General features: G+C 42.0%; 1 protein-coding gene across 3 annotated transcripts in view; it reads right to left on the bottom strand.

The window, feature by feature from the left end:
• Positions 1–18431, bottom strand: part of TFB1M (transcription factor B1, mitochondrial) — a 106822-nt gene that overhangs the window by 58958 nt on the left and 29433 nt on the right. For 2 of the 3 annotated variants that reach the window (XM_030195491.1, XM_030195490.1), the window contains exons 5-6: positions 17212–17363; positions 10794–10913 (exon numbers count right to left, since the gene is read on the bottom strand). In XM_030195491.1, the coding sequence (XP_030051351.1) occupies positions 10794–10913; positions 17212–17363 (272 nt within the window). The remainder of the gene's footprint in view (positions 1–10793; positions 10914–17211; positions 17364–18431) is intronic. The other variant, XM_030195492.1, reaches the window with a different exon arrangement.

The following is an 18431-nucleotide window of genomic DNA, read 5'->3' as shown; positions in this document are numbered from 1 at the left end:
CTGTGCTTCAAGGAACTGACCAATCCTATTTAATAGAATGCACCTCCAACATTCTGAAGCCGAGAAACCTTGTGTGGTTGGTCACTTCTGCTTGTGAGGAACCCGGAAGTACATGATGTCAATTCAGGAGATGGATATAGAGAGCAGGAATGCCTCAGCCATGCAGTCAGCTTCAGAATGTTGGAGGTGTGTTTTATCATATAGGAGGATGATGTGAAAATACAGTGTTTAAAATTGCTGTTTCTACCAGGTAGAATAATTTTTCAAGCTGTTTTACTGACATTTAATTTAGATTTCATGATATTCATATGTACAGATGGGAAGGTTTCAAATAAACTAAAATGGTGTGCATTAAGAAACCAAACACCCCTTTTGTCCTTTACCCCTAGTAAAAAAGGCCCTTTTCTGACACAAATGAAACGAGTGCTAGCAAGGTTTTCCTTGGAGTGTGTATGTTTGGGTGAGTATGTGTGAGATTGACTGTATGTGAGAGAGAGAGAGTGAATGTGTGTGTGTGTGTGTTTTTCTTTTTTTTGTGTGTTTGTTGCTTGTGTGGAAGGTTGGTTTTTCCTGTGTGTGTTTGGGGAGGTGTACCGTGTAGCTCCTGTAAGCACTTGGGAACCTGCCTGCCAAGTCGTTAATATGCCTGTGATCTGGTGAGCTGTGTTTGCAAATTTGAACGGCATGTGTATTTGTCAGCATTCCTTGTTCTGTGGAAGGCTGCGTTTTGATGTGTTTTGGGGGGGGGGGGGGGGGGGGGGGTGGGGAGGAAGTTCCTTTAAGCACTTGGGTACCTGCCTGTGAAGTCGTTAATGTGTGTTGTGGTTAGCTGTGTTTGCTTGTGGTTGGGGGGAGTGTGTCTTTTGAAGCTCCTGTAAGCACTTGGGAACCTGTCTGCTTGCTGTTTTTATCTCCATTTGTATTTGTCTGGTTTTTCTGGTTGTGTGGAAGTCTGCGTTTAGATTTTGGGTAGGTTGGGGGGGGGGCGAGGGGGTGCAGACGTCGAGACAGTGGCTAGTTTTGTGTGGGTGGTCGTTTCTTAGGGTGGCTACACATACCGGGAGCAGGAGCATGGGCATCCAAATAGTTTTGTCCTTCCAGCGACGTTCCTCGTTTCTCTGTGCTGCACAGAAAGTGACTCGTTGTGCTGCTGAGTCTCTTCGGAAGGAAAAACAAAACGTCTGTGTGCTTGGTTTTGAGTGTATGGGAATGACGGCTGTGTTGGTGGGTGGAAACAGATTAACCAATGGGCTTCCTTGCTCGTGTGTAGTAATCGTCGTGCACCATGGCCTGAGTCAGAGAGGAGAGGGAGGGCGGTGGAATGGTGAGTGAGCGGCTGCGGGAGGGTGGGTGAGGGGGACTGTGGGCGGGGGGACGGGGTCCAGCGGCGATTTTGGTTGGTTTTGAGTGTATGGGAATGACGGCTGCATTGGGGAGTGGAAACAGAGATTACCCAATGACAATCCGATTTGTTGAGTGTCATTGCTCCACCCTCAACGTCATCACGTTGTGACGTGGGGGCGGGGCAGACATTCATGCGATCTTGCAACTACAAATTTAGAACGTTGGAGGTGCCTTTTATATATAGAGATATGGAGATCGGAATGATGAGTGAGATAATTAAATCTGCAGATAACACAAAACTATTCAAGGTTGTTAAAACACGTGCTGACTGAAATATTGCAGGACCTTAGAAAATTGGAAGGCTGGGCATCCAAATGGCAGATGAAATGCAATGTGGACAAAAACACATTAGAAAGAATAAACCAAATCACAATTACCTAAAATCGGGAGCACATTGAAAGACTGGCTGGAGTAAATTGACCCTAGAATTTGACAGTTCCAGAAGGAAAGGCAAAGGGGTTGATACTCAAGTGTGATTTAACTGGGTAGGTAAACTCATGCTGACCAGGTCCACTGCCGATATTCACAGCACTTAAATGGAGAGTGCCACTAAATATCAGCGCAGACCACCAAGACAATCTCCCAGATTCTAGCTATGGTGCCAAATTTGAGTGCATGCAATTAATGAACCCTTCACTACCAATAACTGGGTGCTAACAACCAATCACTGAAGTTAATTGGCACCATTTAGAATCTGTGCGTGCATCTGGCTGCCCGATGTTCTATAAGGCATGGCGCATAACTCTACTAGCACATAACTCAAAAGGAGGCGTGGCCAAGGGCATTTCAAGGACATCCTGAAGAGCTGCACGCATAATTACAAATATAGCTCAGCGCACCTAACTTGGGCGCCAGCATCTATACCAGGTTTCAGCAGATGTAAATCTGATGCCTACAGTAAGGCGCAAGTATCGGCACTCTTCATACAATAGTGTTTAGCCTTGATTTTTGTTTGCCTTTTATAGAATCCACCTCCCCCCCCCCCCCCCCTCTGTTTAGTGACAGGGTGGAGCCTGCAGTTATTGGGGCCGTGACGAAATGCCTAGCCACCCGCCTGGGGTTACCAGCGGCCACTTAGAGGGTCTATCCCCAGCACAGCTCAGGTCCGCCTGCACCACCGGCTTGTGCTCTACACTAGCACCCTCCTCCCACCGACTAGGTCACAACCGCCTCTGGGCGAGTCTCCTGTTCTCAGATTATCCCCAGTGATTTCTAGGTTACTGGGTTCCCAGAAAGTACTCACAGACCCAACACACAAACCAACAAGATTCTTCATCAGTCCAAACAGGCAGAACGAACAAACAATTGTGTTTATTCTCAGAACTTGGAACAGTGGACAAAAATGTGCAATTGGCAAACAATAACAGGTAACTGAACTATGGATCAATTATAACACTAACTAGACTTTTGTATACTGCCTAAGCAGTACCTGGGAAGGTCAGGACATATAATTCACCGAGCCTCGGCAAAGAGATCTATATCCCTTTCCTCCCTGACTGAACCTGAATTCAAAACCTGTAAAGTCCAAATGAGTTGAGCTCCTGGGACAAACAAAGCCCAGTCAACAAGATTTCAAACATACTACTTCTTGCTTCCTGTTTGTGTCAAACTAAAGAAAAACACACAGCTCTCTGTAACAGCTTTACAGCAAAGAAACACCACCTGCTGGCCAAACAGAAGTACACTTCAGAACATAATCAATGCTGAAAAATATCTAACACATTTTAAAGGCTTAAAACACACTGCTTCTTCACAGATACCAACCCTGAATATCAGAAGTACCCAGATGATCTCTGAAGACCCAGCTAACTCAATGCCAGTGCCTGGATGTAGGCTAGTACTAAATAGCCGGGCCCAAATCTGACTGCCGCAGGCTGAACGTTGCCCAGAAAATGAGGCTAATTTCTTGCAGGCAGTATTTTCTCCTTTAGTGATCAGAAAAATAAATTCCATGCTCAGCTTTTATTTTTACCTAGTGCCAAAAGAAAAGTTATTTTCCTGTTTCATTAAATCCTTTAACAGATGCCTCTCTTAAATGTTAAAACTAACATAGCCTTAAGTAATTAAAAAAATAAATAAATAAAGATATCTGGAAGGTCAATTACAGAACTCTGCTGGACTCTGGTGTCCCCCATGTCATTCTCCTGTACATAACACGGACTGATGATAGAGGACACCCCGACAATGCACAGGAAGTTAAATCACCCACAATATCAACAAACTACTCCATGTTAACTAGAAGAGAGACTGACAAGCAAGTGATCACAAATCACTCAAGGAAATGCACTTTTTGAACAAGAAAAAAAACCCAGCGCCTCTGTTCCACTTTTCAACATTATTTAAACAGGAATCTGCCAACTTTCACCCCTTCAGACCCCCTCCTCTCCAAATCACAAAAAAAAAAACCCAGAAGAATTTCAATACCCCACCAAAAATGTAATCTAGGTCCAATCATTTCAAAGTTATGAGGAGAGGACATACAAACAAAACTAACTGCAACACACACACATGTACTCATTGGTAATACACAGATATTTACTATCAGAGAAATCCTCTATTCAGAGCATAGAATCTAGACTGAACAGCAGTTTATCACCCAGCTCTGCTGCCACTTAATCCAACCGAACGTACTGTACAAAACATAAATCTCTACAGCAGACTTCACCAAGTTCAGTACTCAAAGGCCAAAAACAGGCCAGGTTTTCCGGATATCCCTAATGAATATGCAAATCTTTCATGCATATTTATTCAGGATACTCTGAAAATCTGGTCTCTTTGTGGCCCCTCAAGACTGAATTTGGACAAGCCTGCCCTGCAGAACATTTTAAACTGTGGCTGAACATATAGGTATGAAGTGCTCTCTTAACTATATTCAGTGGCCCAGAGCTTTAGCAATAATTCCTGCCTCCTTGACAGCTCAATTTCGCAGCTGACATCACTGTAATTTCTTTTTTGTCGTCAATCTACATAGGTTTACATGTTGAAATGCAAATATAAATGTCCTCTCTCTCAGAATAACAGAACAGCTCATCTGGCATTACTCTAAAAACAAATACATAACACACCTCTTCATGCCCACACTGTGAGTCACAGCCACTTTACTAGCTTTCATATTCATCCACCATTCTCTCCCCAAAACAACTCCGAACAAAATTCTGTCAAAGACATCAGATTGTTCAGCTCTCTGGCACAGTGGAATGGATAGACAAATTGTGCAACATAGAGAATAGCAGAAGCTTTTAGTACTTCCACCCCTGAAGATTAATAATGTACCTAAAAATTGTCATGGAAAGCTCGTGATCAGATAAAGACACCATTAATCAATAAATAGCCTTTATACGATACAACTTCGATCACAGTGGAACTACAGAACTTCCTGTGAACTGGCTGATGCTTTTAAATGGCCTTTTATTTATTTTTTTTTTTAACTTAAATACTGAGTTGGTCTATGCTGCTGTATCTTCTAGGCAATGAAAACTTTCTTCAAGAACAATGGACTAGAGAATGGTATGGGGATGGGGACACACGGTAAACCACAGGAACAGAGCCAGAGCCCGTGGGGTGGGGACAAACTTTGTCTCCATGTCATTCTCTACAATGGACCAAGCACAATCATCCAGAGAAGTATTTCAAACAGTAAATATGCTACTAGGAGCTACACCCTACCTCGTACCATGTGTCAGAGGCATATTGCCACAAGCAAAACTCTTCTCAAGTTAAGATCTTAACACATCTGGCGGGACAGGGCTAAACTCCAAGACTAGGAGTCTACTACTAGCACACCAGATTACTCTCTCATGATAAATTTCATCCATGGAAAGAAAAGGATATCAATATGTTCCTATCAACCTTACCACTACAACTTGCCACAAGGGCCCCCGCTCCTCGAAGACAAACAGGCCAAACTGGACTACATAACTGTCTCCATTCCTTTTTTAAAATGCCTCACTAGCTGAGGGCCACCTATCAGACCATTTAACAAAAATATAATAATCTGGCAAACCTCCAAGAAACCCAGTCTGGACCCAAATGAGCTAAGTAACTACTGAATAAAATCACAAATTTACCATTTCTAGGCAAGATAATAGAAAAGGTGGTTCAGTTACAGCTGTTCGGCCTCCTACTGACCACAAATGGCCTGGACCCATTTCAATCAGGCTTTAGAGCCACTGTGGCACTAAGATGATACTAGCAAACCTAGTTGATGAACTCCAGCTATGCATAAGTGTTTGCCATTGTTGTCTGTGGAGTTCTAATCATTTGCATAAAAGTCACAGGACTCGTGGGTGCAGTGCCAGGCTTGCTCAAATCTTTCCTTCAAAATCACTTCCAGACTCTCTCTTCTGTGATCAGCATCATCATACCATGTTCTATTCTGCAGAGTTCCACAAGAATCTATATTAATTACCAACATCATTTAATATGTATACGTTTTCTCTATGGCAGTAGTTCTCTTAGAACACAAGCAGACAGTTGGGTTTTCTGAATATCCCCAGTGAATATGCTTGAAATAGATTTTCATATAGTGGCGGTTGTGACCGTCCTGAAAACCTGACTGGTTGAATGTTTCCCAAGGACTGGTGAAGAAACCCTGCTGTAGACAAAACTTATCGCAGACTACCACATCATCTACTAGTCACATGCTGGGCATTCACTGCTATTAGCACTACTTGGGTCCACACCCAAACACTGCAGGCCTGAAACAATGCCTGGATAAAATATCTTTAGAAATGATCTATCCCCAAAACAACCTCTGGTAACAATAAACTAAAATCACTAAAAAACCAGGGTACAATAAGGAAGGAGAAAATGAGAGAATAAATTATCCAGAATCCAATCAACAACTGTTGAAATATTTTATATAATGGTGGAGAGATCTCAGAGTATAATCTCACCCAAACGAGACTACATTGAAGTGATTTATGCCTCAGGAGGTGGATAAGCTTCTTGATCATAGAACGTCTCCACTGCCTTTTGTTTTTTTATTATTTGTGAGCAAAAACCCTCATGTGCTCTAAAGTAAACAATAAACTCAATACCGTGCTTAAAATATCTGGATGTATTCTCTCATTCACTCCATCCGGTGTCTTGCACCTAAACAAGCGCCAATTGTCTAATGCAGACAATATCACTCCTATAATTACTTTTTCTTTCTCTAATCCTTCAAAACATTAATGTGCTGCATGTCCATAGCACTATTTGGTGGATCAATACAATTAATTATAAATGGTGTAGTACAGGCACTTAGCTTATGAGTTGGTGGTCCACCTCTGAGTCGCCTTTCAATCCGTGATACCCACTAATAGTGGTCTCAGGTGGTACTTCACTGCTTCTCCATTTAAAGAATACAGCTTGGGACGTATTACTGTTCTCGTGGGGGGGGGGGGGGGGGGAGGATTGGGGTGCAGAGAGCGAGTCTCACCTTTTGTGGGGAAAGACCCATTAGAGGTGTGGGTCTTCATTTTCGGAGGGCTCTTGGTTGGTGTCAACAGTGGACTTTGGGGGAGGCTGGGAAGGCTTGTCCCCTGTGCTACAAATGTGCATGGACTCTAACCCTTAGTTCAGGTGTACTGTGAGGGTGGTGACTTGGAATGTTGGGGGGGGGGGGGGGTATCAAGTATTAAGAGATTGAAAATTCTGCACCAATTTCAAAGGCATAAGGCTGATATTGTCATGTTACATGAAACACAACTGACTGCTGCAGAATGTGCGAAGTTAAAACAATGGTGGGTGGGTGAGTGAGCAGCTGCCCTGGCCAAAGAGAAGAAAGGGAGGTGGCTCTCCATTCAAAAGGGAGTGGTGGATAGTGTTAAAACTCTAGCCTTCAATCCTGAGGGCAGCTACCTCATAAGCCAGGTGACCCTGGCCTGCCAGGAGATAGTTCTTTGCTCTTTATACTCCTGATTTAGACCACTCTCATAATTCTTAAAAGGAGACTGTCAATATGTCTACGGGATTGCCTAATCTTTGTCAACAGGTGAGCTTGGTGGATGACTGGCAGATCTTGCATCCTACAGAAAAGGATTACACTCATTTATCCCGCGCGCATTCCACCCACTCTCGTATTGACTATCTTTTGTTTTCTACTACTTTATTTTCTGATGTCACTAAGGCAGAAATTGGGCCTTATGCAATATCTGACCATGCCTGGGTCTGGGCAGAGTGGCACCCTGAAGGGGTTAGGGAGGGGTGGTGATGGTGGGTGTTCCCTCTTGTACTGTTCAAAGATCAGAAGTTTCAAGAGAAGCTGTTGCAGTGCTGAAGGGATTATATATACAATAATAGGGAACATGAAGATTTGCCTATCTCCCTTATTGGGAGAATTAGTTTGATACAGATTGTCATTCTCCCTCAGTGGCTGTACCTTCTCCAAACTTCAAACTGAGTTAACCTGCACATGTCACCTTTTGAATAGGGACTTGTACAGGCTAAGACACTGTCTAAATTTTGTTGGGTGCACAAAATAACAAAGATGCAGTTTCACTTGTTAGTGGGGACCTGGAACCAAACTTTTATACATACAGTCAGGCCTGTTTGTTGCGCCATATTCATAACTGGCTCTTCAGTACGTCACATTTTACCCCCAACGAGATGGAACGTGTACATTACGCGCCTTACTCTGATCTCCTCACTGAACACCCCTCGACCTCATCTCCCCCTAAGTTTAAGGAGAAGCCTTCTCATATGTTCCTTGAAATTAGCATGGGGCTTCCTTGTTCAGGGCCTAGGGGGTACCCCTTGATGACAATCAGCTGCCCTTGCGGGGCAATGTTATGCATTGGGAGAGGTGGAGGTTATGCCAGCTTGAGCACATTTTAGATCAAGAGGAGCACCTTCTTCCCTTTGCTGAGATCTAGCAGAAAACTGGTGCGGACATAGTGTTTAAGCTGATGACAGGCGAATCTATCATGTAACTTTAGACAGTACCTGACTCCAAACATATATGGGTGAGTGCCTTAATGAATTTTTAATGCCATCTCCAAAAGACAGATTTCAGTCTTAGGGGCACATAAAGCTCTTAGTACATTGGAGAAACCTAAGGATTTGGAGAATATTCGTTCCAACTGGACAAGGGACTTGGGAATGGATGTTGCTGGCTGGAACTTGACCAATATCAGGAGCACAACCCTTCTTACATCCTGTGCTTAGTTGAATGAACATTATTATCAAGTCCTCTGTCGGGCTTATTGTATCCAAACCCAACTCTTTAGGACAGGTGGTATTCAGTCCCCTACCTGCTTGAAATGTCGGGGAGAAGCCAATACGTTTGGTTATGGCCTCTGGCAGTGTCCTGTAATTCAATGCTTTTGGGACGAGTTGGTGTGTTATTTCACTGATAAACTGGGTCTCAGAGATTGGATTGGTGGAACAACTGCTGTTAAGATTGATTTGGAGCTTTTAGGGGCAAGTCCAAGGATTCAGTCCTCCTCCTTAGAAAAATGTGGCTAGTGTCGAGGAAATGCACAATCCAATATTGGATCACAAAGGAACCCCCCTAGCTACTGGCACTGACGGAACCTACTTCATTTATTGGCTCAATGGGAGGCTCGGGATACCAGATGGTCCCCCAAACAGAAACAGTTTCTTTGGCTTTGAGAGCCCTATTTGGATACACTTCACCCTAGAGGTCGTAGTTTTTTTTTTTTTAATTATTCAACACTCTGGATTAACTGGTTCACTTTATGTGTTCTTTTTTGGGGGGGGGGGGGGGGGGAGAGGGAGTGAATAACTTTCTGCATACCTCTCTTGGATGCTACTAAGTACCGGGTAGCTTCCTTATCTTTTTTTTTCTCTGGGTACCGGGTAGCTTCCTTATCTTTTTTTTTTCTCTGGGCATGGAGGGCACAAGAAACATGGCTCTCTCTGTCCCTTATGACTGTAACTGTTTGGGGGGGCTATCTAGATTTCTCTTACTCTTTTCTGTCTGATGGTTCTGGGGAGAGGGGGACTGATGTGTGTTATTTTTGTTGTACGCTATTTCAAACAAAATCACACTTTGCTACATCAGATCATATACCCCAAAACACTTCATACACCAAGCAGGGATCCCCAAATCTGGACCTTGAGGGGCACAACCCAGTCCGATTTTCAACATTTCCACTATTTAAGACTGTCAAGATTTACTACATATTTGACACACTTCTAGGGTCTAGAGACTCATTTTAAAATAGGACAGTGAAGGTCATTACCAAAATTTTGAACTTGGTTTGATAGAGTATAATGAGCCAGTGCAGAGATTTTAGGATAGTTTTTTTTTTTTTAAATATGAATTTACTGTACATACAATGGAAGTAGTAGGTGGATGCTCATGCATTCTGACTATGAAAATCCTGGAAACTGGACTGGCCCTCGAAGAGTGGATTTGTGGACTTCTGTCCTAAAGGCCACATCTGACAGCATGCTGATGAACAGGGATTCATAAAATCTACCAGGACGTGCTCACTAAGACAAAGTCTATTCACTATGTGTTCCCATATTTTGTCCAGATCTAGCAGTATTTTACTTTTGAGGGAAGGATTGGTGACAGTGGAGAAACATGGAGAGTGCATTTATGCCTTAGTGACCACCCCCCCACCACAAACCAATTCATCCTCAGTATAGCCTTCTCATTCTCCAACCTCTCCCTCCAAAGTGCAGCCTTCTCTCCTCCTCCAGCCCAACTCTTGCAATGCTCAAACTCTCCCCTCCTCTACCTACTCCTACAGCGCCCCAATGCCTCTTCCCTTGCTTCCACACTCCAACTGGTGCCAAAAATGCTTTTGCCACCAACCCCTTCCTCAAAAATCTTGTCAGCGGAGAAAATGTACTTGCATGTGCTCTTTTGGAGCCCTATTTGATTAGAACCAGAAAGAAAACTATACACATGGAAGAGGCTGAAAACATTTATGCTTTCTAAATTGTTAGAAATCTAATCCCATTAGTTCACTTTTTACTGTTGCTTATGTTTCAACTCCCAGTAACTGTTTGGCTTCCTTGCTGTAACCTACAATGAACCAGGAATCTGGCTATTATTCAATATAAGAAACACACTGTATTGAATTGTATTGTATGAATAGAAACAGAAAAAAAATATAAAACACTCAGCAACATATTTGTATATTGTTTAAAACACCTGAATTTAGAAAATAAGACAAACAAAAAAGGTGTCCGGACTGAGGGCTAAAGAGCCTTGGTACTGTTTGATCAAATCTGGGTTTAGTATTGCAAGTGGATGTGTATAAGCTCCACTAAAGATGAGGAAATATGCAAATAAGTGCTTACTAGTCAGAACACAGGATTTTAAAACATTTATGTTAAATTGTTTTATTTACCCATAAAGGTAAAGTAGAGCCAATGTTTGAGGAAAATTAAGTCATTCTATTGAAATGAAGAGCAAGGGAGAAACTTACTTTGGGTTTTGGGACAAAGGCTCGGCCCGGAATGGTGAAACAGTTTTGGACATTGCAGAGGTACTGGGCCATGATGGAAAGTCTGCTTCGTTGCCGACTACCCGTACTGGCAGAAAGCCTCTATCAACAGTCAAAAAAATACATAGAACTATTAAGCTATGCAGTAAATGAAATGTTACAATGGTATGAAGTACAAACATATAGTGAAATTATTAATATACCATCTCGATTATCCAACCTTCGCTAATCCGACCATCTGGCATATCTGACAGACCCCCCCTCCCCCCTGTGATGTCATCGCATTGCAGTTAAGAAGTGCACAGGTTCTTTACCTGTTTCCGAGCTTCACACACTGCTGGTTAGTACTAATAAACACTACTGTATAAATACAGATACCCTATACCTGTTCTGTATACATAAAGTATACATAAAGTATGGTGCAGGAGCCGACGAGAGAAGGAAAAATTCTAGACTTGGTCCTTAGTGGAGCGCATGATCTGGTGAGGGACGTTATGGTACTGGGGCCGCTTGATAACAGTGATCATAATATGATCAGTTTTGATATCAACCTTGAAGTAACTATACACAGGAAGTCAAACACGTTAGCGTTTAACTTTAAAAAAGGAGACTATGATAAAATGAGAAGGTGGGAAAAAAAAAAAAAAAAACTTAGGGGGGCAACTGAGAGGGTAAAAACTGTACAACAGGCATGGACACTGTTCAAAAATACCATCCTGGAGGCCCAGGCCAAACATATTCCGCGAATTAGAAAAGAAAGACGAAGTCCAAAAGACAGCCGGCGAGGTTGAAAAGTGAGGCAAAGGAAGCTATTAGGGCTAAAAGAAACGCCTTCAGAAAATGGAAGAAGGAACCGTCTGAAAATAACAAGAAGCAGCATAAGGAGTGTCAAAGCAAATGCAAGGCGCAGATAAAGAAGGCCAAGAGGGATTATGAAAAAAAAGATAGCATTAGAGGCAAAAAAAACATATATTTATATATATATTTATAAATGATTTACAGATGGGAGTAACTAGCTTGGTAATTAAATTTGCTGACGACACAAAGTTATTCAAAGTTGTTAACTCACGACAGGATTGTGAAAAATTACAGAAGGACCTTACGAGACTGGGCGGCTAAATGGCAGATGACGTTTAATGTGAGCAAGTGCAAGGTGATGAATGTGGGAAAAAAGAACCCAAATTATAGCTACGTCATACAAGGTTCCACGTTAGGAGTTATGGACCAAGAAAGGGATCTGGGTGTCTTCGTCGATAATACACTGAAACCTTCTGCTCAGTGTGCTGCTGCAGCTAGGAAAGCTAATAGAATGTTGGGCATTATTAGGAAAGGTATGGAAAACAGGTGTGAGGATGTTATAATGCCGTTGTATTGCTCCTTGGTGCAAACGCACCTTGAGTATTGTGTTCAATTCTGGTCGCCGCATCTCAAGAAAGATATAGTAGAATTGGAAAAGGTGCAGCGAAGGGCGACTAAAATGATAACGGGGATGGGATGACTTCCCTATGAAGAAAGACTGAGGCGGCTAGGTCTTTTCAGCTTGGAGAAGAGACGGCTGAGGGGAGACATGATAGAGGCATATAAAATAATGAGTGGAGTGGAACAGGTGGATGTGAAGCGTCTGTTCACGCTTTCCAAAAATACTAGGACTAGGGGGCATGCGATGGAACTACAGTGTAGTAAATTTAAAACAAATCGGAGAAAAGTTTTCTTCACCCAACGCATAATTAAACTCTGGAATTCGTTGCCAGAAAACGTGGTGAAGGCGGTTAGCTTAGCAGAGTTTTGTACCCCACATTAACCCACCTTTTTGCAGGCTCAATGTGGCTTACAGAGTGTTATTATGATATAGTCATTACATGATCTTAAATACAGTCGGTAATAAGCTGAAGGTAGATGAGGATTTAAATAGAAAGGTGATAGGTAAGGTCGTGTGAGAGGTGTTTTTGAAGCACTTGGGTGGTTTAGGAGTGATTAGTTTCATTAGGATTTCTTTTGTAGGCTTTGTTGAAGAGATGTGTCTTCAAAGATTTGCGAAAGCTGGTTAAGTTGTCCATGGTTTTCAGGGCCATGGGTAGTGCATTCCATATCTGTGTGCTTTTGTACGCAAAGGTAGTAGCATATGCCTGTTTGTATTTAATTCCTATACAGCTGGGGAAGTTCAAATGGAGGAATTTGCGGGCTGATCTTTTGGCATTTCTGGGCGGTAAGTCCACTAGGTTTAACATGTAGAGTGGGGCGTCTGCGTGAATGATTTTGTGTACGGTCGTGTAGATCTTGAACTCAATTCGTTCCTTGAGCGGGAGCCAGTGTAGTTTCTCACTTAGGGGCTTCGCACTTTCGTATTTAGTTTTTCCAAAAATGAGGATGATATTTTTAGGTACTGCAACAATTAATTTGAAGACAGGCTAAAAGATCCATCAATTTTCCAAAAGATCTACAGTGATGTGAAAATGCTTTTGTCCCTATCTTCACGATTTCCCCTACTATTTCATATATGTCACACCAAATGGTTTCTGATTTGTTACACAAAATGTAATATTAGACAAGGGAATCTGACTAAACACAGAATTTTTTACATTATTAAATTTACTAGTAAAAAAGGCCCGTTTCTGACACACATGAAACGGGTGCTAGCAAGGTTTTCCTCGGAGTGTGTATGTTTGAAAGAGTGTATGTGAGAGTGACTGTGTGAGAGAGAGAGTGAATGTGCTAGTGTGTGTGTGTGAGAAAGAGAGAGTGAGTCTGGGTGCGATTGTGTCTGTGAGAGAGAGAGTGTGTGTGTGAGAATGAGAGTGCGTGCAAGTGTGTATGTGAGAGACAGTGTGAGAGAGAGAGTGTGTTTCACACAGATAGTGTGTGCGAGAGTGTGTGTGTGAGACACAGACTCTCTGTGAGACTGAGTGTATGAGACCAAAAGAGTGTGTGAGTGACTGTGTGACACATAGAGAGTGAATGTGATACAGTGTGAGACAGAGTGTGTGAGAGACAGTGTGCGAGAGTGAGAGAGAGAAAGACATTGGCTGTGAGAGAGAGAGTGTGTGTGTGTGACAGAGATACCCCCCCTCTCTGGTGTCAGCCTCCCCTCCCTCTCTCTGGTGTCAGCCCCCCTCCCTCTCTCTTTCTGGTGTCTGAATGTTACTGTGCAGGACACTGAGCTCTGGCTGTGCTTCAAGGAACTGACCAATCCTATTTAATAGAATGCACCTCCAACATTCTGAAGCCGAGAAACCTCGTGTGGTTGGTCACTTCTGCTTGTGACGAACCCGGAAGTACGTGATGTCAATTCAGGAGATGGATACAGAGAGCAGGAATGCCTCAGCCATGCAGTCAGCTTCAGAATGTTGGAGGTGCGTTTTATTATATAGGATTTAAGGAACAAATTAATCCAACACCTATATGGCCCATGTGAAAGAGTAACTGCCCTCTATATTTTACTGGTGTCACTCTCTTCAGCAGCAATAATTGCAACCAAATGCTTTCTATAATTTGATAGCAGTCTTTCACATCAATGTTAAGGAATCTCAGCCCAGTCCTCTTTGCAGAATTACTTTAACACATTTGTAAGTTTTTGTGCCTGAACTGTTCATTTTGGGTTCTGCCACAGCATCTCTACTGGGTTAAAGTCAGAACTTTGATCAGGCCAATCCTAAAAACTTTAATTTTGTTTATCCTCAGCCGTTCAGACATAGACTTGCTTTTGTGTTTTGGATTATTGTCTTGTTGCATAATCCAATTACACTTCACAGACAGATGACCAGACATTCTGCTTAAGAATTTTCTGGTACATTGCAGAATTCATGGGTCAGTCAGTAATGGCAAGTTTTCCAGGTCCTGGGGTGGTAAAGCATCCTCACACTACCAACATCATGTTTGACTGTTGATATGATGTTCTTACCATGGAATGCTGTATTTGCTTTACACCAGATATAATGTGACCTGTGTTGTCCCAAGTGTCCCACTTTTAACTTGTCTTTCCATATTATCCCAAACGGCCAGAGGATCATCCAGGTTTGTTTTTGAAAATGTGAGATGAGCATTTATATTATTCTTGGATAGCTGCACTTTCTGCCTTGCTGTTCTCTCAAGAATCCCATTTTTGTCTAGTTTTTTTCTTATGGAGTTATGAACACGGAACTTAGCAGAAGCTAGAGAGGACTGCAGTTCTTCAGATGTTCTTCTGGGAAGTTTTGCGACTTCCTGGATGAGCTGTAACTGGAGTAATCTAGGAAGGATACTTGGAGTAATCTAGGAAGGCCAGCAACTCTTGGGAAGATTCACCACTGCTCCAAGTCTCCTCAAATTGGTGAAGTGGTTCAGTAGCATCCCAGAACTTTAGAAAAAGCTGCAATCAAGCCTGGCTGTGTTCAATCAGCCAAACCTAATAAATAATTACATTTAGTCAATTGGTTGACTGAGTAATTAAGAAGGCAGTTACTTTTTCACATGAGAGATCTGAATGTTGGATAAACTTTGTTCCTTAAATAGCATAATTAAAAAACTGTGTGGTGTGTTTACTCAGGTTCACTTTTTCTAATATTGCATTCAGTTTAAAGATCATAAATCACTGTGTGACCTATATGCAATAATAGAAGAAAATCAGGAGGGAGGCAAAGAATTTTCACATCACTGTAATAAGAACCTCTCCAGTCTAAATAAATGGTGGATTAGAATAAAGTTGCATTATACCATCTTAGTACGGGAAGGTGTAAAGAGGGTCCTATATCCTAGGCACTTAGCAAGACATGAACTTCATGAAGAAATAGAAAACAGTTCTGAAGATCTTATGTTTTTGGTCCTCCTGGATGAGTGTTCAACAAGCTGGATCACGATATCTTGATTAGGCAGATATGAGCAACAGAAATAGACAAGCCTTGGTTTCTATCTTTTTTGGACAATAGAAAACAACAGGGATAGATGGAAGGAGAGGATTCAACATTGGAGGAGCTGCCCTAGTAACTCCTTATCTATGGTCTTATATAACTTGTACCCAGCACTATTGGAGCAATTGTTAACTTCATCAGGTTTAAATTTTATGCTGATTTACAGCTGTTGTTGCCATATAAGGAGTATCCAGCTGACATGGTAAAACAGTAGTAGATGTAGTTGGCAGAATTTGTACTTGGAAATGTGAGAATGATTTAGTGAAAACAGAGCTGGTGTGGATGGGTCAAAGTGTGTCACCCATATAACTCTGTTTCAAATTGCAGATGAGTTCTTACCAATGAGTCTTGAAGCATGGATTCTGGGGGTTTATTTTGATTCAAAGTTGTCATTCAAACATAATGTGAAGGGTGTTTCTTTCTTGAAAATCCCACCTAAGGTGCTAATTAGGGCAAATCAGGATTACTTGAAATGACCACTCTAAAAATTGCAGATAGACTGAAAGCTGGGGGAAAAACACTTTCACACATTTGGATGACCACCAAATGACAATTACTTTCAAAAATGTCATCATGGGATTGAAACCAGTGGCTTAAAATATGACCTCTACACTTTAAAATATATAAAGTAAGCAAAAAAAAAATCATACACTTGAATAAATCGATCATGGGGAGGCTCAGAATCAACACCCTCTAAGACAACACACCAAGAATGTTGGGTATTATTAGGAAAGGTATGGAAAACAGGTGTGAGGATGTTATAATGCCGTTGTATCGCTCCATGGTGCGACTGCACCTTGAGTATTGTGTTCAATTCTGGTCGCCGCATCTCAAGAAAGATATAGTACAATTGGAAAAGGTGCAGCGAAGGGCGACTAAAATGATAGCGGGGATGGGACGACTTCCCTATGAAGAAAGACTAAGGAGGCTAGGGCTATTCAGCTTGGAGAAGAGACGGCTGAGGGGAGACATGATAGAGGTATATAAAATAATGAGTGGAGTGGAACAGGTGGATGTGAAGCGTCTGTTCACGCTTTCCAAAAATACTAGGACTAGGGGAAATGCGATTAAACTACAGTGTAGTAAATTTAAAACAAATTGGAGAAAACTTTTCTTCACCCAACGTGTAATTAAACTCTGGAATTCATTGCCGGAAAATGTGGTGAAGGCGGGTAGCTTAGCAGAGTTTAAAAAGGGGTTGGACGGTTTCCTAAAGGACAAGTCCATAAACCGCTACTAAACGGACTTGGAAAAATCCAAAATCCCAGGAATAACATGTATAGAATGTTTGTACGTTTGGGAAGCTTGCCAGGTGCCCTTGGCCTGGATTGGCCGCTGTCGTGGACAAGATGCTGGGCTCGATGGACCCTTGGTCTTTTCCCAGTATGGCATTACTTATGTACTTATGTATGTCAGCTATTTGACTTGGAAAGTCTACAGAATGAAGGCCAAATATTCTCCCTCCATAACGGAGGAAGAAACCCACATAGCCAGCCAGTCCACTAAGGAAGTCTTACCTCTGCCACCTCCTTCTGAAAAGTCAAGGTCATCTGTGTCCTGCCATAGGTGAAAGGTCCATCTCTGCTGGCAACGTTTTCAAGCCACTTGATGATAAGATGGGTTGAAACACTAAATGGTAGATTTCCAATGATATGCACATCCGGTGGGTCTATCAGAATAAGAAAGCAAAATCTATTTAAAAAAAAATGTCCGCAAGAGTTCTTCAAATCAACCTAACAGCTGTCTGGCAAGGGTCAAGTACAGTAATAATTAGAAGTCCTAGTGGAAATGCAGGCACCAACATAGCCGAGTCTGCCTGGAATAGACTTCCTGAGACGGTACGTCAAGCTCCATCTCTGGCCGTCTTCAAATCTAAGCTAAAAGCCCACTTTTTTGATGCTGCTTTCAACTCCTAACTCTTGTTCACTTGTTCAGAACCCTTATTTTATCATCCTGACTTTAATATTCTCTTATCTCTTGTTTGTCCTGTTTGTCTGCCCTAATTAGATTGTAAGCTCTGTCGAGCAGGGACTGTCTCTTCATGTTCAAGTGTACAGCGCTGCGTACGTCTAGTAGAGCTATAGAAATGATTAGTAGTATCTAGAAGACCAAATTTTCAAGCAATATCTTTGGGGTTTGACATGGGAAAAGAAGGGTACCAGCTATAAATAGGAGGATCTTGTACATTTATCAATCCAAGATGAAGAACTAACAGGAATACAATTGCTGTACTTGTTCAGGAATGATATCTTACAAGCAATCATGCAATATGGCTGGTGGCTGCATAACTATCCTTAAAAAATACGGGCACAATAGATAAGCCACTTAGACTTTTTCTGCCTTCACCGATTAAGTTAATATGTTCTTGTCAGTTTCTACTTTCCAGACAATTCTAGGGTTTTTTTTTTTGTTTTTTTTTAAGGAATTACAGTAACAGTAGTGTTCAACCTTGTACACAGAAAATGTACATATTTTTACAATACAAAGTATTTTCAATTCAATTACATTTCACAAATAACAGTGCCCTCTATCTAATCCTGTTGTCCGATGGGTATTCTCGTTAGACAACAGGATTAGATACACAGGTGGGTAACGCCCAACATTAGAGTCGCTTGTTCCTTAGATAAATGTTTGACTGTGCTGAAGCAATCTGTTCATATGACGATGCAAGTGTTGAACAGCTCACAACAACAAATTATTTAATGCCACTTGAATGAACGCATTCTCCCTGACTGCA

The sequence above is a fragment of the Microcaecilia unicolor genome, chromosome 3 (assembly GCF_901765095.1).
Source record: "Microcaecilia unicolor chromosome 3, aMicUni1.1, whole genome shotgun sequence".
Classification (NCBI taxonomy): Eukaryota; Metazoa; Chordata; class Amphibia; order Gymnophiona; family Siphonopidae; genus Microcaecilia; species Microcaecilia unicolor.
The sequence above is the reverse complement of the archived record's forward strand: the minus strand, read 5'-3'. Positions and strand labels throughout refer to the sequence as shown.